The following is a 24576-nucleotide window of genomic DNA, read 5'->3' on the forward strand; positions in this document are numbered from 1 at the left end:
ACCAGTGATAAGGCTCACTGACATAGCACCCTTCCACAGTTAGTAGTTTCCTCACTACTTTCTTTTCATTAAGGATGTAACAGTCCATGTGCTAAGTTCAAGACTGTGAACACAGAAAGCATTCTGATGTCTGAAAACCAATGACTGTTAAGTGTAGCTGCCAGTTTTCTGATTCTTTTTGCTTCGTGAGCTACCTTTCATGCCTCAGTTGCTACAAATTAATCTTTGGACAAGATATACTGCTTGATATCTGTTAAGCACAGTTGTTTTTGATAACCAAAATGAATTTTATTACTCTGTTAAACACATGAGGTGAAATTTTGGCTCCAATGGAGTGGATGGGAATTTTGCCGCTAACATCAACACAGCCAAGATTTCACTCATGAGCTGTTAAAAGAGTTGAGACTATTTTTTTTTCCAGTTCAGTTAACGACTCTGTATAGGAATAAAAGAAAAAAAAAAAAAAAAGGATTTAAAATGTCTTTATGAATAGACAGCTAATCTTGGCCTCATTGTTGAACTCCGTGAGTCGCAGGATTTTCAAGCCCTTTTGAAACGACAAAAGAACCCAAAATTAAAAAAAAAATCAAAAAAAAAAATCAGGAAACTTCAGAAATACTCAATGCTAAATCCCAAATAATTATCTGAAATCTATGGAGAAGTTCTGGGATTGTTGCCAGTTTAATGTGCAACACGAGGCTCATTAAACAAATAATCAATAAAGTCAAATATTAAAGAAAATATCACCTTAATGCTAGTATTTTATTATTTTTTTCAATTGAAATTAAATAAATTGTAAAAAATGTTTCAACTTAGTCAATCTTATTCTGAAAGACAATGCTATAAAAATTGATATTTACGGTCCGATAAATACAGTATATTTATCTTTACACATTTTAATTACTGTTCTAGGTTCTGTTTCAGGATTAAATTTTCTAACACTCTGCTAAAATACCAAAGAGTGACTTCAGCAAAGCTTACATTCATGTTACATGCATATCTGAAAAGAGGAAATTAAATGCAGTAAAGAAAGCACATTCTGCAAAGAGCAAGTTGTCAGGTCAGCATGCATGGTGCACTGGAAGTTTTGTTCTCTTTCACAAATCTTAACATCATAACAAAAGCCTTTCATTTTCTTCCCAATCAGAACGATGAAGTGTTTGATACTGGGCTGTGTTGGCCTGTGGTAAAAAGGAGCTAACAATACTGGAAATGACAACTGTGTTATCACAGTCGGAGTAGATAAAGCTGGCTGATGGTAGCACATGAGGTGGTGTATGTCATTGCAATTGTATCACTGAATGAAAGAAACATTTCTCACAGCAGTCAGAGCCTGAAAGACACTTCAGACAAGGGAAAATAATTGATTTACCTTTCTTCTCCCCTTCCTTTTTCACCGCAGCTGAAATGGAAACAAAAATACTATATTTTCACAACTGAAGTTAATAACATGTAGTATTGGTAAAAATAAATACCTATGTATGAGACTTGCTTGTAGGTGTCTTAAAACCTACATATATTATGAAATATAGGAATAGATTTCTTTGGCAGATGAAGAAACTGATGATTAGAAATTTGAAGTGTTTCCTCACAGACACACAGCACTGTTATTAATGAGAGCAAAATCTAGCTTTCTAGATTCTCACACTTAAGTCACAAAATCATTGACCCTTCCAGACACTAATAATGGGACATAAGAGGCACAGCATAAATAAACAAGAAGGATAGTCTGGGCTGGGAAGGCATGAATTGGTAAGGGGAGACTAGAAGAAAGTTATGAAGCATCTGTTTTAAAGAATATTATTATTATTATTTTAAATTAAAGCTTGTTGTTGCAAACAAATACATAAAATAAGTAAAACAAAACCAAACCAAACCAAACAACAACAACAAACACCTGAAGTTATGTTTGTTTTTCTAAGTTTCTGCCTAAGATGAGGAATTACAAGATCTGGGAAGGAAGATTGGACACAGACTGGAAGCAAACTGCTGCATACCTCCCAGGATAAGCAACTGGGAATCAGTTCCCCAGAGCAAGCTGTGCTGTGTGAGCACTATTCAATTTCTAGGCACAAAATCAAAGTCCCCCAAAATCTCAACATGGGATTCCAATTGTGCATGGCATGTGTCTGCAGGGGATATTGTAAAAATGTATCATTTTATTAACAGGACTGAGATGCCTGAAATGGGAGACAGTTACTTGCGTTTGCAGATGATTGCTGCAATCCTGTTGGAACCAAGCCAAGCTCATATCTAAGTCTTCTTGAAATCCATGTATTACCCATTCCCCAGTCTACACTTATAGGACTGAACCTTCTAAAAATGTAGCTACAGATGTCAATTTATTTTGAAATTTATGTGCTAGGAGTAATGGTAATGAACCTCTGCCTTAGGCTAGCATTTGCTGACTAAAGAAGACAGAGGAATTCAAATTTAGAGCTCTTAACCCCCTGAAAAGAGTACCCAGGACTGGTCTGTCAGTATGAATGGACCTGCTGTGGCACTCAAGCTGGAAAGCAAATGAGCAGAAGCAGAACTCTACCTTTCCTTTGGAGAACATGTCTAAGAAACCAAAGATCTTGAGGTCAAAGTAGGGAGTAGGTACACTCTTAGGGGTTAGGATTTTGTGTTTGGGTACGCAAAAGAAAAGAAAAGGCTAAACCTGAAATTACTGCAATGCTAATTTTACCTGAGGCAAAAATAAGGTAGATTTAAAAGATTTTTTCTAGGTCTCTCCCTCTGAGTCTCCTTTGAGGATAAAATTAATTTTTGCTATCTCAAGAATGTGCCCAGCAGTGGCAGAAAAAAAGGTTTCATGTCTAGAATGAGTAAAAACAGGCACAAGGTTTCCAGGATCTGGTCGTCTTTGTAATCAAAGCATAGGATAACAACAACCTTAATTCACAGTGAATCCAGTTAGTCACTTTCTCAAACCTATTCAATTTGAATCATATATTTCCAGTTAATATAGATATCATACAAAAAAATATGTTTATCAGTGGTAAACATCTCATTTTCAGGGATCATGAATTCATAATAACAGATATCCCAGAAACGAAAAATCATTTCATGTTCAGGATGGATATATTGCATTTAACTTGCATGAGAAATGTGAATCCGAATCACCAGCAGTCCTTTAATCTCACAGACACTGATGATTCAGAGGGGCTTTTTTTCTGAGCTGTTCAGCAAAGAGAAACACTTTTTGAACTCTTGAAAACACCATTTCCTACTAAACAGTAGTCTGGTCCTTGTACCTTGATAACCCAGCAGTAGCCAGGAACAGATACTTAGCCTGAACACTGTCAAGTAAGTGATTTCTTAAATTCTCCTGTAATTTTCTATTGAAAGAAATTGGTTTCCATCCTGAGGCATGAAATTTAACTCCCATTCTAAATTTACAATAATTAATTATGAAAAACTAAGCTATGAAAACTACATTTCCATATAACTATCTAGTTCCTCTGAGGTGTTTTTGAAGAGCCCTTGACTTAGATTTGTGATTTACAGTCTTCTTATCATGATCATACTAATTAATCTTGAAGGTACTCTGAATCTTCCCTATTTCTCTTTCTATGAGACTTTTGTTTCTTTTTCTTAGCTCACTCCAGTGTCACATTATCATGTCAGAGTTTTGCATATGACACTCCAGACAAGATACATCTTTTATGCTTTATAACTAAATTTCCTAATTCCTCTGCATATGGAGGAATGTTCTTCGCTGATTTGTCTGCAGTAAAACTTAGGGTCTTTTCCAGAATTAAAAGTGTCCTGGTTTTGGCTAGAATAAAGTTAATTTTCCTCATAGTAACTGGTATGGTGCTGTGTTTTGGATGAGAATAATGTTGATAAAACACTTATTTAATTGTTGCAGAGCAGTGCTTACACTAAATTAAGGACTTTTCAGTTTATCATACTAACCACCCTACCAGTGAGGAGGCTGGGGGTGCACAAGAAGCTGAGAGGGGACAGAACCAGCACAGCTGACCCAAGCTGGCCAAAGGGATGTCCCACACCATGTGGTATCATGCTGAACATTTAATACAGGGTGGCTGGCTGGCTGGGATGGGGGGCAGGGACCACTGATCAGGGATGGGTTGGGCACCGGTCAGCAGGCGGTGAGCAATTACATTGTGCATCACTTGTTTTGTACACATTATTATTATTACTATTATCATTATTATTATTATTTCTCTTCCTTTTCTGTCCTATTAAACTGTTTTTTTTTTCTCAACCCACAAGTGTTTACTTTTTTTTCCTCCCTGATTCTCTCCCCCATGCCACTGGAGGTGAGGAGTGATGTGTGAACAAACAGCTGTGTGGTGCTGAGCTGCCTGCTGGGTTAAACCACAACACATAGTTAATCTGGAGACATACTCTTCTTTATTGTTTTCCTTCTAGTCTATATTACATATTATTAGTGACACTATTTCCCCTCCCCCCCATCACACTGTCCATTCACCTGCAGAATTCAATGTATCACAGCCCCTTCTGATCATGAACTCTTTAGCTAATCTTATGCTATCTGAAAATTTCACTACATTATTATTTCTATCTTCTCCTGTTAATTAAGTAATATAACATGTGTCCAGGCATGTGATCATATGCAATTATTTTACAAATAGGCTGTAAGATGAAAATGAATCAATTGCTTTCTGTTTCTTAATCAGATATTGATTTTTTTTTTTTTTCCAGTAATGTCCTGGTTAGGCAGCAACTATTAAGTTTCTGCAATAATTCCTATACTGGCACTTTCCAAAGGCTTATTTAAACCACCCAATAAAGGCCGTGCTTATTACTTTATTAGGGTGTTTGAAACATTTACTGCTAAGACATCATTCACTTTGCAGAAACCATGCAGTAGAATCTGTGACATGATTTTCCTGATATTTATTTTTGTTCTAACTTTAATTATGATTTCACCATTTTTCTAACTGATTTTTATATCTCTGAATAACCCTAGAGTACTTCAAAATATCTTATTTAGCTCGATCGACCTTGAGACAGTACTTGATTTATCTGAAACTGGCAGAAGTTCTGACTAAGTTCTTACTTTTTTTGGTTATAGACACATGAGACAGCATAGACGGTAAGACAAGATAAAATGCAGATTCATTCCCTGTGTCAGTTACTCTGCGATAACTGTTCATTGCATGCTGTTATGCTGAAGTGAAAACACCCTCACATAGGCAGCTTCTGCAAAGCAGCTTGCATTCACTAGTTGATATTGTCTTTGCCCATCTCACCATAAATTGTCCATCTGGTCATAGCTTGAGAAGAAAGTACTGTTTTAAAATATTTAAGAACCATATAAAGCAATCTTTCTCTCTCAGGTCTTCCTAACAGATATTTTATCTCTCTCTGCCTGTCTTTCTGAGTTCAGAATTGCTTTTATTCGTGTCAAGAGAAATTTTATTCATGTTAAGAAACCATAGTTAAAAGAACCAGTATAATGAGTGACGAAAAGGACAATTTAGCCTTTAAATTGTCCGGAGCATCTGTGTTTAGAATGATAACACCTTTCCTGCCCTTTTCCTCCTCTGGTCTAGGTTTTTTATGAACAGGTTTGGTGAAATAACTTATTTAATGCATCTTCATACATTTTATTACTAGTGGGCAAGGAAGATGTTGTGGTTGAAGTCCCCTGCGTAACCTGACTATCCCTTTTGTCCTGATTTGCAAAACCTTGCTGTCAGACCTAAAAAGAAAAAATTCATTCACTAAATAACCTCCAAAAAAAGTTAACGGTATTTTTTTCTTCATTATCCGCAATACCTTAATGACAATATACAAGCACATTGCCTAGACTGAAAGCAACACAAGTGTGCAAGTTCTGCTTCAGCTTGGACCACTTTTCTCCAAAAATTGTTCTTATTCCAGGGAGCTGGCACATCAGTGTAAAATGAACAGATCTCATGGACATTTTTAGTTTTGGATCACTTGGTTCTTGTTGCTTTGGGGCTTACAGTGGACAGCTTTAGTGGTCTACAGAGCATTTAGTGGTCTCATGAGCATTTGTGGCAGTGTTTGTGCCCCAGGCAGGGAGGGGCACAGGCAATAGCAGGGGTTAAGCCCCATCTCAGGATTCATTTTGAGCATAGAGAAACTGCATGGCAGTGACAGAGGTCTTGGTGGTGCAATTTTGTCATTGGGAAAAGCCTGGGCTACCCAGCTACCTATGAGAATTCTTCAGCCTTAGGGCTCATAGGTTCTTTGGTTAACACTGATTCCACCTTGGGGGGAAACATGGAGGTTTTTTTTTAACGCGTAGAAAATATTGCTCAAAAGGTAAAACCACCCTGGTTAGTGATTCAGAGTATTTTTATGGACTATCAGCACTCTTCCTCCCTCTCCCCCCTGTAGAGTCACTGGGTAGAAGCAGTAAAAGTGACTGCATTCCTAAGTGAGTCCCTTGGACTGTATGTGGAGTCTGGTCCCACCTCTCATTGACAGCTAACAAAAGGAAAATACCAACTACCAGCAGGAGCTTGGCTTCTTGCATGCCTGTCTGGGTCTATGACGCTTGATACCTTTTAGGTTCAAGCACGCTTCACAAATCTCCCTTCAGAAGCATAGTAAAAGGGCAAGGAGTGGGGGATCTTGTCTTCCTGCAGCATAAGGGGATGCAAATTTCTTGCCTCTTTTCTCACCTTTCAGAGGGAGCACCCGGAGTAAAAAGCATTTTTGGAGAGGGGCAGTTTTTCTCTGGATCGGTGCAGAAAAGAACACAATGCTTTTGGGCCCAGAGATGGGCAGAAGGATCCTGACTCTGTAACCTGTTGAGAAGTATACAGTTCTGGGCAGAGAGAATCCTCATTTTTTTATTTCAAATGTTATGTGTAATTAATAATGTTACGCAACAAGAATTGTGTTTTATTGTATAAGTATGTATGAATAAAAAGTTATACATATGCATTCAGAGGACTTTTAAGAGTATTATTATGGAGAATTGTGTGTTCCAGTGTGTCAAAATCTCTATCTCCAGGAAATACCCTAAGTATCAGTAGGCACATTTTCATTTATGAAGCTGTTTTGACTACTATACTATACATATATATACATGAAAAGTATATTTCTGCACATCCTACTTCTTTTTCAGTTTGAATATTTGCCTATAAACAAACAAACAAAAAGTATCAAACCATAGTGAGAAAGTTACATTAATAGTTTTTAATAAAACTTGCCTCATCTTTAATTTATATGAACTGGTTTTGGAATTAAAATTTTAGCTCCTTCTTTTTACAAAATGGCATATATTCATATAATTCCATTAAATTGATGTTCTTTTTCTCTTTTATAATGTCTATTGAAGATAATTTTTTTTTTTCAGAAAAGTGCTAACTCACAATAAGAATTTTCAACCTCCGAGCATGTCTCAGCCTTGGTATTTATAAATCTGTTGTTATCTTAGTGTCTTATGTTTTCTTAAGAATTTCTAATCAGCAATGCTCAGCAATGAGGCCCCATAATGGATGGGTCACTTGAGCAGGCTCTTATTTCAATTTTTGTACACCTAATATATATACCTTATATTTAGGTTTTCTATTATTCAGGATTTTCTACTCTAATTCTATCTTCAGTTTGTGTGAATTCAGGTTTCACTTTTCAGTAATGTATTTATCTTAACAAGGAGGGTAATGCTGTGGCCACTGCTGCTAACGTAGTTTGCACTGGGTTTAACAGCTCGCTGTAAGTGGGAAGTCCTATGCAACCATTGCTGCTTCTCAAGGTGTGTTTTGGTTGGCGAGTTTAAACTGAGATGTCCATTGAAGAAGCTTCTTGTGTACTCTCAGATGTCTAAAAAACCTACTGGTGCTCATAAAGGTGACTTGTTTGAACTTCTTTACAGTGCAATGGACACACATTTTCTGGAGCATTTTTCCCTGCAAAGGCTTTCCTCAAACTGTCTGTCTGATCTATGTGACATGTCACTTATCATTGTTAAGAAAGAGAGATTTAATGAGTCACAGCACCCCATATGGATGCTTAAAGCCACTTTGTGCATTGGGGTTACACTCTTCTGACAAAATGTCAATATATTGTCATACATATTCAGTGTCACTGAGTTGGTTGTATTTGCTTTTGGAAGTGCTGCACTCATGTGAATCCCAGAAGCTAAGAAAAGGCTTGTGAAGATCTGTCACATGTAACAGAAAAGACAGAAGCAGCTTTTAAGAACCTGGAGCCACTGAGCTGAACACTCTTCAAACTGAGTGTGTATAAGATTTGCTGTGTCATGAATTTTGGTGACTGGAAAATGACAGAATCCTATTATAGACAGCAAGGTTGCTTCACTATACACATGTATACAACCTGAGTTTCTCCCAGTCAGGTTAAATTTTTCTGTGGAACTCTTGCTCTGAGGGACTGAAGGGTCTGCACTCCTGCTCAGATCAGCCACTTTACAGACCTGACACACAAGACTTAAAAAGAGGGCAGTTGTCCTGATGTGTCTGGCAGTATCTAATTCAAATATGTTATGTTCTTACAGAGCAAGTTAAAGTCAAAGGGGAATTCAGACTGCTGTGAGATATCAGTTATTCTCAGTGAGCTGTGCAAGGCATCAAGGACACCTGCATGCAAGGACCCATGCTAGCTGATAGAGAAAACTAAAGCCTGTAGTGCTCATCTCACTTGAGAAGCTGACAAAGTCTGTGTAGAATCAATGCTTTTAATCCACACTGAACTGAACTGGCTTCACTCATATAAATATTCTGCTGCTATTTTATATACATATATATATATATAAAAGACTTCTATTTCAGACTTAATCTAAACCATTGTTCTTTATCAGAATAACCCCAGGTGTCTCTAATGTGACTTTGTACTGCAGTGGAATTAAAATCAGAGTATTCTGCACAAAACATTTATATCTTGGCTATTCTGTCTAGACATGTAGTAAACTATAAGACTCTAAGATGACATTACCATGTGAGATTTTTTTTTAAATGTCCTTTACAGTGTTTCAATCTAATAAAAATAAAAATAAATAAATAAAAAAGTTAACCCACATGGAAAAATCCTGTTTGATATGCAAGTTCACTGGAAATGTTACTCCTATTTTCTACTGTTACTGTACAAAGAAAATTTTCTGTGTCCTATGAACTACTATGTGAAGAGGAGTTATATTAAAAAAAAAAAGGTAATGGAGTTAATCAATTCTTGGTAATGAGTTTCATTCTCAAAGATACTGAGCATAAACCACTTCAAATGCAGTCAGTGAAGTTCAACGATGTTTGAATAAACATTCTCTTTCTTGAAAGAACTCAGTTTTGGAACTTTGAAAGAGCTGTTACTCACCAGTTGTTTTAATGGCTGATCAAACTGAGTTAATTAGGTCCTTTTTGAATGCTTTTTTTTTTTTTTGTACAGTTGGGTGGGTTTTTGGCACTTCACTGAAGCTAATTTGTTAGCAGCATAGCTAGAAAACTCTTACAGATATGCATTACTTCTTTATATTACTAGTTCTTTTTAAATAAATAATATTTTACTTTTCTTATCACTTATCCAGTCTTTAAACTGGAAATATTTTTGGAGAGTTGGAGACAAAAATTAGATGAGAAACTCAATAAGAAGCTCAGTATTCAAACACTTTAGGGTCTAATCAAAGTTTAACTCTTCATTAACCTACCTATGTTTCCCAGATATGTTTGCAAGAACATAGTAGGAAGCCTACAGGCCTTGCTTTCCTGAAGCTCAAAATATAAAAGCCAAGCTGTATTAAAACAATAATACACCAAATAAAAACACGCTTCAGTACTCACTGTTGAATATAGTAAGCTAAAGGAAATGGTAAAATAATACATCCTTATTTTAATTTGACCTTGGACTGACAATCCAGGTTCATCCACTTTGTGTGCTTCAAAGAGTTCCAGAATATTTAAGCACTTTTGTAGCACTTAAGCCTTTATGTTGCTTTAGAATGATAATACTGCACAAAGTAATAGCTGATTTCTGCTGTGCTGCTATATATTACCTACGTGCACAATGTGAAATAGCTGTACTTGCAAGTGATGTCTTTCATAACTTTCATAACTTTTTCAGAGAAAATATTGCCTCATATATATTTCTAGTGATTGTTAGGTAAAATCTAAAGATAGGAAATAATATTAAATTAACTGAAGTAGCTTTCAAAACCAAATGAATGTTTTTTAAGACTGACTTTTATTCCTATGGTTCAATTGGGTGTTATTAGTTAGCACATTATTACATGCTCTTCTCCATGTTAAACTATTTTCACATTTAAACTGGAAAACTGCTTTTTAATAAGCAAGTGATATTTAATCAATATTCAAATAGTGTAAAGTAAAACTAAATCTGGTTTGAATTTAGTTGATATGAATAAATAAACCTGAAAATATTTGTTTAATTGTAATTACATTTTTATCACTGTCTAAAAATGCCTAGTACTTAGGTCACATACTTTATATTGTAATTGATCTTTATTTGATGGCTAGTGCTGATATTTCAGTGTAAGAGAGAGCAAACCACAATAAAATAATGTGTTGTAGAAGAAAAGTGAAATACAGTCTGAAACGATAAATTCAAATAAAAAGAATAAGGGAAAAAAGTAAGAAAGAGGAAAATAAGCCCATATAACATTGGGGGCCTAACAGTACTGTTGTTAGGACTTACATAGCCTTGAACGTATCTCTCATTTATCACACTAATAAAAAAAAATCACAGTAGCAAATGATGCCATTTAAAAATCATTTTAGAATGACATAGATAAATGAAAAAAAAAACAAACACCAAAAAACAACTACAAGATTTCATTTGGGAATATTTGCACAATTTTGTCAAATAAGTCTTATGCTAAGGCCCAGCTCAACTTGTGATTGTTACCTTTCTCCTTAGTTGTAGTTGAAAGCTTCATTTCTTTTCCCTTTGAGGAGTCTGAAAAAGATATCAAACACAAAAATTGAAGCAGAAAGTTAGTATTAGGAATATACACTATGCCCATCTATACTATTACAAACATGCAAAACACCTCATCAAGCAAAAAGTGTGAAAGAGATAGATGTTAGGAACTGGAACTTGTTTACTTCAATAAAAGACTCAAATTAAGATTTGAAAGCAAACCTGAAATAATTCCCACAGAATTAGCGGCAAAGACTGCATTTCAAACCATTCCTGTGAAGCCTATCATTTAAGTCTATCATGAATTTAATGAACAGCTCTGTTACTAATTCACTCAGAATAGACTAGAATTCCTGTCGCAATATTGGCTATGCATGTCAGACAATAGTTAAAGAACACAATAGTAAATGGTATTATTTTATTTCTGAATTGTGTAAGACGCTGCTCATTTTGATATGTGATTTACTAAATGTGAGCAAGATAGGTTTAGTTCCTTTTCACCAAAAACCTGTAATTCAAAATATACTGAAACTGCGAAATATATTAATATCAACAGACTCCTTCATGAACACAACTGGTTAGTTCTTAACCATATAATGATAAGAAGTTACCCTTTTCCTTTAAGACTGCCGGAGGCCTCACATCTTTTCTTTTACCAGTCTCTAGAAAGAAGCATTTAACATTTATCACAAGTCAGGTTAGAGAAATAAGATGACACTTGAAAAGAAAGCAAGTCAGACAATTTGATATGTAGAAAGTAAAAAAGATGAGATAATTAAATGGATTTAACAGCATGGAAATAAAGAACAGGACAAAACAACAAGGTCATTCATTCATGCTTGTAGACTTGGATATGTAAAATAATAAGCCTTCAATATGTCATTAGTTTATTTGCATTTGGAGGAAACTATTTAGCTGTCTTTTAAGTAGGCAATGAAGAATAGTTAACTTACAAAGCGGAAAGAAATTCTATAGGGCAGTTGGCATCAATGGATTTTTCTTTTGCTGAACTCAAAAATTCAATCTACAATGATATAATTAAAATATTAGGAATGCTGGACTTGAATGCCAGAGGCTGCTGATAAAGGTAAGTGGGAGCTTTCTTTATTCAGGAATGACAAAAGGACCAGTTACTCATTCAGAACTCTGTTATTCTTTTAATATAAAAGAGGCCATAATGGGTACTGTTTGTGAACAGAATTTCAGTTCCTGCATATATATAGCCTTTTACGATCACAGGCAAGCTGGGTGTAAAATAAGAGCAGTGCGTGTCCTCAGAATGTACAGTCACATATATCACAATGCATAGTCCAAGAACTTAACTGTATTTTTAGTTCTTTTCTGCAGCATATGCCAAAGGATTAAAGGAGATGAGAAAAATATTGAAATTCTCATTCTCATTTTCCTGCATGTGACAAGGGAAAACCAAGGACAAAAGAAAATCCAGTAGTTGGCTAAACAACAAATAAAGAAAAAACTATGTTCTTTTTGTGGTGTCCAGGTGAGACCCAGGGACTGACAAGTGTGACACAGAGGAGAATTCCTTAATCTCCACATGGTGCCTTGACTTTGTTACACTGAAGAATTCAGAAGAAATACTAAATTCTTCCCAGATGTGCATTATTTTGTGTATCTCTATTCAATACTACACACTTTGCCAGACATTAACTGCATGGAATACCTCCAACTTCCAAGAAAATGGATCTTTGACACTATCTGAACCTCTGCTAGGTTTTGCTGCTTCCTTGAAATGTTTGAGCTGTTTATGTACTCTCCAGAAAGTAGACAGTGCCCACAAATCCTAGAACTGTTTTAGTGTTCAATACATGTCACTATGCAACAATTACGGTTTTCTCCAAACAGACACTGTCAAACAGTGTCAAACAATCTGTGAACTCTGTGTACACAGCTAGAAAGCCAACCTCCTGCATCTGGAAAGATTAGAGATGTAGGTGTCTGTTTTGTTATTAAGTGAGGTTGCCAATAAATTCCCCAGGAAGCAAATTCAAATATGTCAATTTAAAAGAAGCCCAGGTAGTTACTATCAACCTGATTGGGGGTTTATACAGCACAAATGTCAAAAACAATAACAAGGATAAAGCAAGTCAAACATGAACCTGAACCTGAATGGGTCTGGTGTTCCATCTTTGCATATCCTTGCTACTTAAGACCTTTTTCGAGCATTGAATAGCCATTCCGATATTCAGTTCTGAAATTCTTAACTTCACTTACCTTTTTCCTTTGACCCCTCTGGATTCTTGGGATTTTTTCCTTTCAGAGACTCTGTAGGGAAGTAATTAAGTTTTTGAGATTTAGAAGATAGGACTGGAGGAAAAAAAGAAAAGAAAAGAAAAAAAGTTACAAGTATTTAAAAATTGAGACTATAATTGTGAACATAAATAGGTGCTGCTTTCTCCATGCATGCTGCTTTAGGGGTGAAGCTGGGAAGCTAGGAAAATCATATCGGAAGATGCAGCAGCAGTATGTGAACTACAGGATAAAGTTGTAGTTTTCATGCAAGCAACAGCAACAAATATATTGATGTAAATAGGGGGAAATATTAACTGAACCAACATTGTGTTTCAGTGCTTTCTGCTTAAGATCTGTGGGGGATTTCATTTCTAGATAGGCAAGTCCCACAAAATAACTTTCAATGTTTAAAGAGAAATATGTGTTGTACGTGTTATAAGTTAAGATAAAAAAAAGTGCAACGGGCAAGATGTTATTTCACTGTACTTTTATTTTAAAAGAAGCACATGAATTGCTTTGGCAAAAGCAAATCAGAACATTTGTTTCTTTAGTGACAATGTGTTATTATGTATATGGCAAGAAGGAAATAGACACTATTGACTTATTTCCCCTACTGCTCTGTACATAAAAATAAATAGACTTATTATCCACATACAACTTACATAAGAAAAGATGCAAAGATATCCTAAAGCATGGCAAAAGCAAACATGAGGGGAAAAAAAAAAAAAAGGAGCATTTGTTTGGAAAACATATAATGCAACACAGAGTATGAGTGAAATTACATTACACAGAGAGCACAAATACTGTCACCTTAATAATTCAATATAGTGCATTTCTAGTGAATTTCTTAGAAAAATTCAGTGAGGAGTTATGTATGATATATCATAAGCTTTTAGTGCTATTCTCAGAGACTCTAGATGAAGGAGCTTCTACTCTGATTAGCTGGACAAGATATCTAACAGAAAAAATGAATGGTAAATTATAGCCTAGGGTTTTCTTGGCCTCACGTTATTTAAATATACTCATGTCAACAGCAAATAAACTTTTATATTAATTATTCTAAGTCGTCTTTACTTCAGCTGAAAAGCTAGTTATAAATTCAAAAGTACTCCTGAGATGTCTTTTATCACAAGAAAAGGGAAATATATTCTTTCAGTGTTCTCCTTTCTTACTGTCAATAAAACTAGACTTTAAGATTCAAGATAATTTACTGACCTCATAAAATAGTTAGGGTAATACTGTGAGGTTATGAACTGTAGAGTATCCTAGAGAGATCTCCAAATTCAGGGATTTATTTTTCCAGTCTCTTCTTTAAATACAAACACTCTACATCAGTTTAAGAAAAACAGCCTGCTTTATGGTAAGGTTTTTGGTTTGGGCATCATCCTTATTCATCAATACTTATGTCATCCTTCAAACAGAATGAGGTATGGGGTATGCCTCTTGTACTGCAAAAGGTACCAGGCAAACATTAATCACAAGTATTTAACAGTTCATTTAAAAATGTTCCTTTATTTGGCCATACAGGAATAGTAACAAACTCCCAAGATACATTATTAGGATGTGTGTACAATCTTAAAGTCCTTACTTTCCTGTGTCCCTCAGTATACATATATATATATTTTTGCCAGTAACAGTGAAACAAAGGCCCCAATAAGCTGGTCAGCCTTTATAGAGGCCACTGAGGAGACCTGAAGAGAGGAGAGACAGGGAGAAGGATGGCATAAGTGACAGATATGGCCTTGATTACTTTACAAATTATAGACTGGGTGAATATGGGGTGAAAGATGAGTGGTTAATATATGTTAATATATTATATGTTTAATTAATATATAATTTATTGTTATTATCCTTAATTATTAATTATAATTAATAATATTATATTAACATATAATATATGTTAATATATTAAATATATGCTGAGCAATCCAAAATGCAGTAGGAAAAGCACATAGTTTAGAAAGGCACTTTTTTTTTTTTTTTCTGTACAGCTATGTAAGTTCTTCCTATAGGGTCTTTGCTGCCAACATATTCTGAACCGAGCTAGTCAGCTAGCTAATCAACACCCACATTTTTAGACACAAAGACTGAAAGTTTCATGCCTATTATAGGAAACAGTGATGGCTGCATCAGCAGGCACTCTCAGGACCTCAGGGTTCAGGCTTGGCTGGGCTGGACATCAGCATTGCTGCAGCCACTCAGAAGCCTGCAGACTGTATACAGCTGTACTCAGCAGTAAGTAGTAGGCCAAGGACTTGCTGTCAGCAGCAGTAATGCATTGGGACATACATGACTGTATTATATGATGTAAAGAAAGTGGTATGAAGCTCAGTCTGGTAATATGTTGGAATTCTTACAGAGATTTTTGTCTTATTGTCCTAAAATGTAGAAATCTGATATAATACAACCTGTGTTTAACACGTCATGACTGCCCCTTTATGAAGACCAGTTGGAGAAGGTCTAGACTCCTTGGTCGTATTAGAAGGACCTGTTCAAATAGTGATTGAAGTCACTCACACCTTGACTGTGAATTACTAAAACTACTGCCAAAGGAGCAGTCAGTGAAGAATGCACTACAGAAGCTCATTCAGGGCTGGCAAACTCATTTCCATTGATTCCAAGGAAACTCTTGCTACAAAGGAAGTGTTTTGGGACTCTTCTCAAAATGTTGAGCCTTTTTTCTCCATGCAGGTCACAAATGGCCATTCAAGTGTCCATTTGAATTTTCCAGCACTATCACATCAGCGAATAACAGTGATGGGCAGCACGTGGAGACACCCACAGGGCTCCAGGAGGGTTTTGATACACAATTCTGGTCCATATAACCAAGCTCATGTAAATTTGGCCTGTGTACATTAGGAGTAGAATGCATATACACTAAAATTTATTTTTCATCCTTCCTGTGGTGCTTGAACTAGACTCTTCATTCAGTTCTGTGTTAGAAATAGTATGTAATGACTAAAATTTAGAATAAACATTAATATGCCTATCTATACAGTAGATCTTTTTATCCTGAAGAACCTAAAAAACATCTCAGAACATAAATCACTTTTCCTTTCAAATGTACCTATCTCTGGAAAGGAGGAAAGTGATAAAAATCAATAAAAAGCACCCAACAAAATAATGGATGTAAAGAAATTCAGCAGAGCTAACCATCTACTCTGACCAAATTAAAAAAAAAAAAAAAAAAAAGGAAGATTCGGACAAACTCACATATCTCAGGTGGTTGACTGGATGAAGCTATGAGTTTTTGCAGAGTCCAGAAAGCCTGTTATCCAATTACATGCTCATGGATTTATTCTTACAGCACCCACAGATTTATGCAAGCATTCAGTACAAACTTCACTAACTGGTTCCTGTTAAACACTTCGTATCATTCAGAAAAGAAAAGGTTCTTAAGAAGGATCTTAACTATAACTCAGAGTGGTTTTGATATTTATTTAATTATTTTTGAGACTTTTGAATATTAATTGATTTTCAATATTCTCTTTATGTCTTTGTTTGTTTGTTTTTATTATAAAACTTATATACATTTTTAGCCAATTAAATATTGTTTGGTAAGATTTCTAATGGGCAAGATCTCTAATGATTATTTTTAAGTTAATATCTTCATTCTTCTTTGTGTGTCTACTTGTTTTAAAACAAGTATTACATTCTTTTGTGTATCCTTACCTTTATCTTTTAAAGCTATAGGATTCTTTCCTTCCTTTTCTTTAGTGTGTTCTGTAAAAAAAAAAAAAAAAAAAAAAAGGAAGATTCGGACAAACTCACATATCTCAGGTGGTTGACTGGATGAAGCTATGAGTTTTTGCAGAGTCCAGAAAGCCTGTTATCCAATTACATGCTCATGGATTTATTCTTACAGCACCCACAGATTTATGCAAGCATTCAGTACAAACTTCACTAACTGGTTCCTGTTAAACACTTCGTATCATTCAGAAAAGAAAAGGTTCTTAAGAAGGATCTTAACTATAACTCAGAGTGGTTTTGATATTTATTTAATTATTTTTGAGACTTTTGAATATTAATTGATTTTCAATATTCTCTTTATGTCTTTGTTTGTTTGTTTTTATTATAAAACTTATATACATTTTTAGCCAATTAAATATTGTTTGGTAAGATTTCTAATGGGCAAGATCTCTAATGATTATTTTTAAGTTAATATCTTCATTCTTCTTTGTGTGTCTACTTGTTTTAAAACGAGTATTACATTCTTTTGTGTATCCTTACCTTTATCTTTTAAAGCTATAGGATTCTTTCCTTCCTTTTCTTTAGTGTGTTCTGTAAAAAAAAAAAAAAAAATATTCAAGCTAGAGTGATAAAAGTTTAACCCCTGGGTTAAGAATTGATTGAAAAACTGTTAGTTTCTCAGTGAGCTATGATACCAACTAAATGTGTAGTACAAAACACTGTCTGCACTTTGTGCATGCTAATTTCACAAAGTGAAATTATGAACATTTCTTAACTGTGATGAAAGAACAAAGATTACTCAAAACTCATTTCACTTTGCAGCATTTAACAGCAAATGTTCATAGTGTTCCTAAATTCTGAGTTTGGAATTCTAAGAGCTTTTAGAAATATTTCCTATTAGCAAAGAACTGTTTGCACTTCTTATAATGCTAACAAAGTTTTACCACAAATTTACTGAACTAGTATCACAGTCATAATTTGCTAACTAAGCTATATCTTAAGAACAAAAGCCCAATGGACTGCAAGATTTTTTTCTTGATGCAAATATCTTTGGGTGTTATACAGTTTTGTCCTTCAGTGTTACCTTTATCTTTTGTAGCCGCTGGAGATTTCAATTCTTTGTCTTTTCCAGGATCTGTAAAAGAAGTATTCACACCGACAAAGCGAGAGTTAGAAAGAATAACTGAAATAAACAATGAGATTTAATCTTAAGAGAATGAAGCATCTAGATCATGCGAGAGACTACATCTGTAAATCAGAATAAACAGTGAAAAGCAGTGATTGAAAAAGTTGTACAAAATTCACCTATTTCAGTTCTGAATGACTGTAGGTCACAAAATGTGTTTTATTGACTTAATTATGAAGTCTATAAAATTTAAAAGCTGCATCTTAATATGTGATAAGGATATTTTAAATTTCTTAACCCGAAAGTGCAAAACAAAACCCCACTTTTTGCCAGTTTTGATTTATTATATGTGGCTGTAGGTACTTCCCTCATCTGGGATTGTTCATTCTTGCTAAGCAAGTCCAAGGATCTCTCTATTGAAGCTATTCTTTTATAAGGATCAGATGCATGTCAAATTGAGAGCAACACAATAGTGACAAATAGGAAGACAAAGTTATTTTTAATCTGCCTACTGACAAGTAGTGGAGATGGCTAGGCCACACCATCCTTAACGGGCACTGGATGATGAGGGATAGTCCCTTTGAAAAGGCATAAGAAATAATCTGGTCCAGACAGAAAGCAAGAATATTGTTTCAGACAAAAGATGAGACTGTGGTTCTGGGCTAATTAAACCAAAGATTCCCTCACCCTTCTCCAAAATTAAGACGACAAATTAGGCTGTCCAAAAATAGAAAGAACAGACTTGGACTTTGAATTCTGCATGTTAGGTACAGACTACTGGTTACAGTGGTTTATATATATTATCTGAGAAGCAGTAATTAACTGGCATTTTCTGGAAAAGAAATACAATATTCTTCAGCAGATATGAAGCAAAATAAATAAATAAATAAATCTTTCTATTGGGAAACTCAGAAGCAATTCAGTGCCAGAAATGCTTAAAGATCAGTTACAAGATCCCCTTTGTTTCTGCACATGGGATAAAAGTTCAAGACTCCTAGTGAGTAGGAAGTTGTATTGTGTTTAGCAGATAGATCTGAAACTTCCAGAGCTACAGTGGTTACCCGCAGTGATAATTGTTTAATTCCGGGAATCACACACAATTTACAAAGTCACTTTTGTTATGAAAACATGGAATGTGTCCAACAGCAATTTATCATCATTATCAATAAAGCTTCTTGTTCATGATTTATTATTGGACTCTGTCTAAGAAAAAATAAGTTTACAGGGAACCTACATTGAAGGAATTCAGACATGATAAAATTTTATTTATATCAGAAGTAACCATCAGGTGAAAAAACTTCATTTACTGTTGACACTGAAAGCTGTCTTTTTCCATCCTCACCATATCCCAGACATCTGCTTCAGAAGCTGCCTCTGCTCTCCTGCTTCTACCTTCAGGTATTGTGCTGAGGATTTTATTATTCAGTCACTAATTTTCAAAGTGAGAAAACAAAAAATTCATTGCAAATATCCATGAAAAATATAGGGAGGAGCTATGTATTTCTAATAGTCCTAATGAAAACTGAAGTAACACTAATATTTAAATATTAAGTTAATGACAGTGGCCAGTGCTAACAGAAAAAAAAAAATCAGTGAGAAGGCTGAAAGCTATGTCCTTCTGTGCTCATGAATTAATGAAAATTTCCAAGAGGAATTCCATGATCTGTACAATGCTCTCTACAAAATAGGGAGTATGGAAGACACAGACATTTCCTCTCTTCTCTCTCTCGCTCTTTCTCATTTATGATATGAAAAAAAGAATTTGTGATTAAACCAAGTAACACAGATAAATAGTACACTATTTTGCCATTAAAAAACAAAACAAAACAAAACAAAGCAAAAAACAACAACAACAAAAAACATTTAGTGCACAATATAAACCTGTCATGTTCAGGAGCCTGTCCATAACAACTTACAGTTTTTGTGCAAAATTAAGAATATAGTTATCTAAACTGTTGTAAAAAATGTTATTTCAATAATACATTTTTATTTAAAAAAAAAAAAAGAAGAACATTAATCAATTCTTAACTACAGGTTTAAGTCAATACTGACAAAACATCTGGTTTATCAGGAAATATCTGGTGCTTTGGAGACTTTTGTCATCTTCAGGAGAAAAAATTGCTTTTAGGATGGTGACACAGGTGATGCAGAAGAATTTGAAGAGTGGTCCAGGGCTGACCTGTAAATGTTAACTTAAACAATAAATAAACACTAGCTGTGTTGTAGGACTGAACTTGCTGAGGTCTATTAGATAGTCTGGCATAACTTGCTAAAATGACAACCTGCAGCACAAATCCAATAGAAGAGGCTTTTGCTACTTGCTCTGTATTGATTTGCAATGTTAAGCTTACATTGAGATCAGACAACATAACTGAGACTTGTAGTGAGCCTAACAGATTTGTAGAAAAGAACTGTGTGTGAAATAATAAATATAAACTTCGTAAATAGATTTACCATGCTTGTACAGTACAAGTGTCTTCCTTTTGACAAGGAAGAATATACAGTAATGGGACAAAGCTTCTTTGGATTAAATAGACTAACATTTCTCCACATACCCATTGTTCTTATTATCAGCTTTGTTGTATCAGTTCTATTCTGTTTAATCAACTACAATCTACAATGCCCAGTAGCAGCAGGAACTTTAATATTTTTTTTTTCCCCATCTTTAGATCTTACATTGATTTAACGAGTTAGGGAGAAGAAGTATCTAAATATTTAGCTTACTTGCTTGTTTCATCTTTGGTTTATCTGAAGAAAAAAAAGAGAAGGGAAGCAGAGGTAAAAAGAGAAAAGAAAAAAAAGAAATATTGTAATACATGTTCGCACAGGAAAAGACTTTTTAATACAAACAGATATTGAAAATATGTTTAAAGAAATGTTGTCCCTCACTGCTTAAATACAGCTTGAAAATGATTTCCAATCCATTGTTGCTTGACAGTTAATGTGAAAAATGTTCATGGTTCTCACCTAGTCCCTTGCAGACAAGCAACCAAACATAAAAATGTCAATTTCATATAACCTTATTTAGATGATGCTAGCTAACTCCTTTCTTAATAATATTGGATATTACAAGACAATATATTTGCTGTTTCCTTATTTCTTTTAAGTACTCACATTTGCCTTAATGACAAGCACTAACTCCCTGACAACATCCTGACATTTGAGCATGTCATTCGTCAAACAAATATGGTAAAGAGATAAAGCACTGACTTTTTTCAGACACTTCTGGCGGTTCTCTGCTTTCTTGATTTCCTTTTAACAATCAGAAATGTTACATGCAGTTTTGCTTTACTACTAATGAGAGATCAGTGAACTGGAACGTTGCTACAACCTTCTAGCCCTTTTCCAGTCAGTAGGGATTTGAGGTGAAAGCTACAACAGCATGTTAAACAACTAAAACCATTGTTGAGGTTTGAAACAATGAAGCTACACCCTAATTACTAAGCAAATAGAACTGCTGACACTCCAGATTTTACTGCAAGTCTCCATATTCTTCATTTTTTCTTAAATCGCAAATTCTAATTTTGATCAGGTCAGACTCCCTCTACTTGTTGACATGTACAAAAAGGTGTACAAAAGATAGAAGAATGCATTTTCATTTATCAATCCAAAAAATAGTTAAAAAAAAAAACCAAAACACTTCTTCATGCATTCATACTTTTGCTGTTAAGAAAAAGAGTCCTCACTTTTACTCAGATCTTCCAGATACCTGGGATCAGTGAATTCAGTACAGTTTTCTCTTCAGTCAAAACATAACCCAGAGCTTTCTATCACTTTTTTTTTTTTTTTAATGGTTCCATCAGAAATAGAAATGTGTGATAATATTCAAAAAAACTTTCTGAAAATGTTTTTTTTGCTCATTTGTCTTTGAAAGTCCAATGTGTTGGCAGCACATACAGGGCACAGAAATGAGAAGCAGTTGCAATTTCTTAATTAAAATATTCATGTTCATTTATGTGCTGTAGAGGACCTGAGCTGCTGCCAGCATTTGGAAGGAGCTGTAGAGGTAACTGAGATAGACATTGCATGTTGTTTTTATCTCTTTGACTTGCAGAAACTAGATGGTTGTGGATATGGGGAGACAGAGGTGCTGCTGCTGACTGTTGTTAGGGGAAATACATTGTCCCCTGTTTGGGCAACTTGGGGATCAAAATCAGCTGCGATCCCAGAACTCGCAGCTTGATGCTATCCATGTGAAACTGCAGTTTGTACTGCCCCATCTATGCTCATTATGGCACAGTTAAAATATTTTGCAAATAACATCCCATGTAATGGTGGCACATTGTAGAAGAGACCAATCTTACAGCAAACACCACCTCATTGATTTATAAGGAGGTCAAATAGTGCAGGTGGCTGCAGAGCACTTGTACAGCAATGGAAAATAGTATGGAAATACCCAGACTAACAATGAATGAAATCTAGGCCAAAGCCTACCTAATTATAACATTTTCCATGATAACTAACAAGCAGCTGACAGCTGCTGCAGGGTGACTATGCTGGCTTGAGTAATGCTGAGTAAAGCTGAAGCTGAGAAACTAGAGAAAAGAGAGAAATAATAGCTCAGCTGACCAAAACTACACTTGTAATTATTCCTTATACTTTACTCTGAAGGTTACTTGCAAATTTGGAAAAACTCCATTATGAAAAGGCTGAAAATGCCAAATTCATCATCAGGGCTATAATTGGTAATATGAGCATGAGTAAATATATAAATCACCTTGGTAAGCAGTTAGTAATACAACAGAATAGAAGTGTATATATATTGTATAAAGGGAGCCAGTGCTGACAAGCTTTAGGTCTTTATGCTAATGTTTTACTACTTTGCTCCTTGCCATACTATCTTAAAATACAGAGATTTTTATTTATTTATTTATTTATTTATTTATTAACAAGTGTGTGAGAAGCTAGTTTGCAGGATATAATGCTGAAAGGTAAAATAATAAATAAATATAAATGTATGTAATGGAGAAAGTCACGATAGGAGACCTGATAGGAGGGGAAAGGAGAATTTCCTTCACTTGGAAGCTCACTCTCATTTGCACATCCTCAATCCCAAGTAGAGTGTGTCCAAGCATTCTGTCCAGCACTTAGGCAGTGAGATGTGTGTATCCAGTTAATCTGTCCAGAAGACCTTGCAGTGGCACAGGGCACAAGCACTGCCAGCCACCAAGTGCCCAACATACCATGTTTTTCCTAGTTTGGCAGCCATGTATTGCTGTCCTTTGTGTCTTCTTGTGCACTTCAAGAGTGGACAGTGATTATGATCTTTTCCCTTTCCATGTTATTTGACGTCTGGAATTTTATTCACTGTCCTTTGTTTCTTCACCTAGATTATTATTATTTTTTTAAGTCTCCAAACCTATATAATTTTTTAATATTCTCACCATCATCTTTGTGGTCATGGCTTGAGTTTTGTTTTAGCCTGAATGTAGACTGACCCTTGTTTTTTCTGCTCTGACTAACTTTAAATTGTATGTAGGCTTTGTGGCTTGCTGAACAATGTGCCATCAACACATGTAGTTCTTGTACCCCTTCTTCTTCTGGCGTTCCTACTCCTAGACCTTCCTGTTCATACCTCACACATAACAATCCTAACTGTTTTGCTACAAACATCTACAAGTTCTGCTCTCAAAAGCCTTTTGAGTTTTCTCAAGCTACAGTGGATCTTCACGGCTCTTCATAGGGCTAATGTTTCATCTGGGATAAGAAAGGCAGCTCTTCTGACTGCAGGTAGTCTGTGCCCCTATACCTCATTGCAAGTCTGTCTCCAAGATTGAGGAATAAAGGCTGATCCCTGCCTAGGCTGCTGGGGTAGGAAGCCTCTCACAGGACCTGTGGAACATGAAAGTCCCAGTGCAGGACTTTTAAGATGAAGTGAGTGGCTTGCTCACTTTCAGCTTTTGTAGGGGTGGTGGTTTTCTGGAAGTGGGACAAAGCCAGGTTCCTGGTGGAAGTTCCCTCTTACTCTGATAAACAGAGCAGAGCTCTTGCAAATAACAGTCAGAGCAAAGAGTTTAAATGTTGCTGTCATCTAGCTGTCTGAATCTGAGGTTTTTGTTTCTGTGCTGTTGTCTTTTGAAGAGAGATAATGCCAACATTCTTTGTTTTCTTTTTACCTTGCTCTCCTGCCTTCATTGCTTTTTCTTCCTTCTTTTCAGGTGCTGCTGCAAGAAAAGATAAGATTTTAAGTGACATTTCTGGTCAGAAGTGTTGCTTTTCTTAAATACTTACAGATTACTTTAAAGCAGATGATTTCAAAGATTTTCAACCATGAGATTGCTTTTTTCCTGATACAAGACCACATAATAAGCATTTTTGACCTATCTCAAAAAAAAAAAAAAATCAAACAGGAACTTATTTCAAAAAAAAAAAAAAAGGAATAGCAGCATCTTTTTTTCTTGATCTTAGGTGGAACAGAGGCTAAACTGCAGTGCATATCACATAGCTGAGGAGAGAGCTAAGCAAGACTTGCTGAGCCACGTGAGGGTTCCCAACATAAGTATGTTTTTCTCTTTGCAACAGCAGAAACCTCCACTGTGCATCCCTGAAACAGCAAACCATTTCCATATATGTTTAAGCATGTATTTAGTCTTACTGAGGATAAAAGGCTCCAGTCAGACTGTGTATCACAGACACCTAATTTAGTTCTT

The 24576-nt window shown here is 35.3% G+C and overlaps 1 protein-coding gene across 3 annotated transcripts in view; it reads right to left on the bottom strand.

Moving 5' to 3' along the window:
- Positions 1 to 24576, bottom strand: part of TRDN (triadin) — a 245164-nt gene that overhangs the window by 54715 nt on the left and 165873 nt on the right. For all 3 annotated transcript variants that reach the window (XM_083830645.1, XM_083830644.1, XM_083830643.1), the window contains 9 exons: positions 24043 to 24090; positions 20651 to 20674; positions 17885 to 17935; positions 17341 to 17391; positions 16783 to 16833; positions 13093 to 13185; positions 11472 to 11522; positions 10846 to 10896; positions 1373 to 1402 (listed from right to left, as the gene is read on the bottom strand). In XM_083830645.1, the coding sequence (XP_083686771.1) occupies positions 1373 to 1402; positions 10846 to 10896; positions 11472 to 11522; positions 13093 to 13185; positions 16783 to 16833; positions 17341 to 17391; positions 17885 to 17935; positions 20651 to 20674; positions 24043 to 24090 (450 nt within the window). The remainder of the gene's footprint in view (positions 1 to 1372; positions 1403 to 10845; positions 10897 to 11471; positions 11523 to 13092; positions 13186 to 16782; positions 16834 to 17340; positions 17392 to 17884; positions 17936 to 20650; positions 20675 to 24042; positions 24091 to 24576) is intronic.

Source organism: Anser anser (genome assembly GCF_964211835.1).
Source record: "Anser anser genome assembly, chromosome: 3".
NCBI lineage: Eukaryota > Metazoa > Chordata > Aves > Anseriformes > Anatidae > Anser > Anser anser.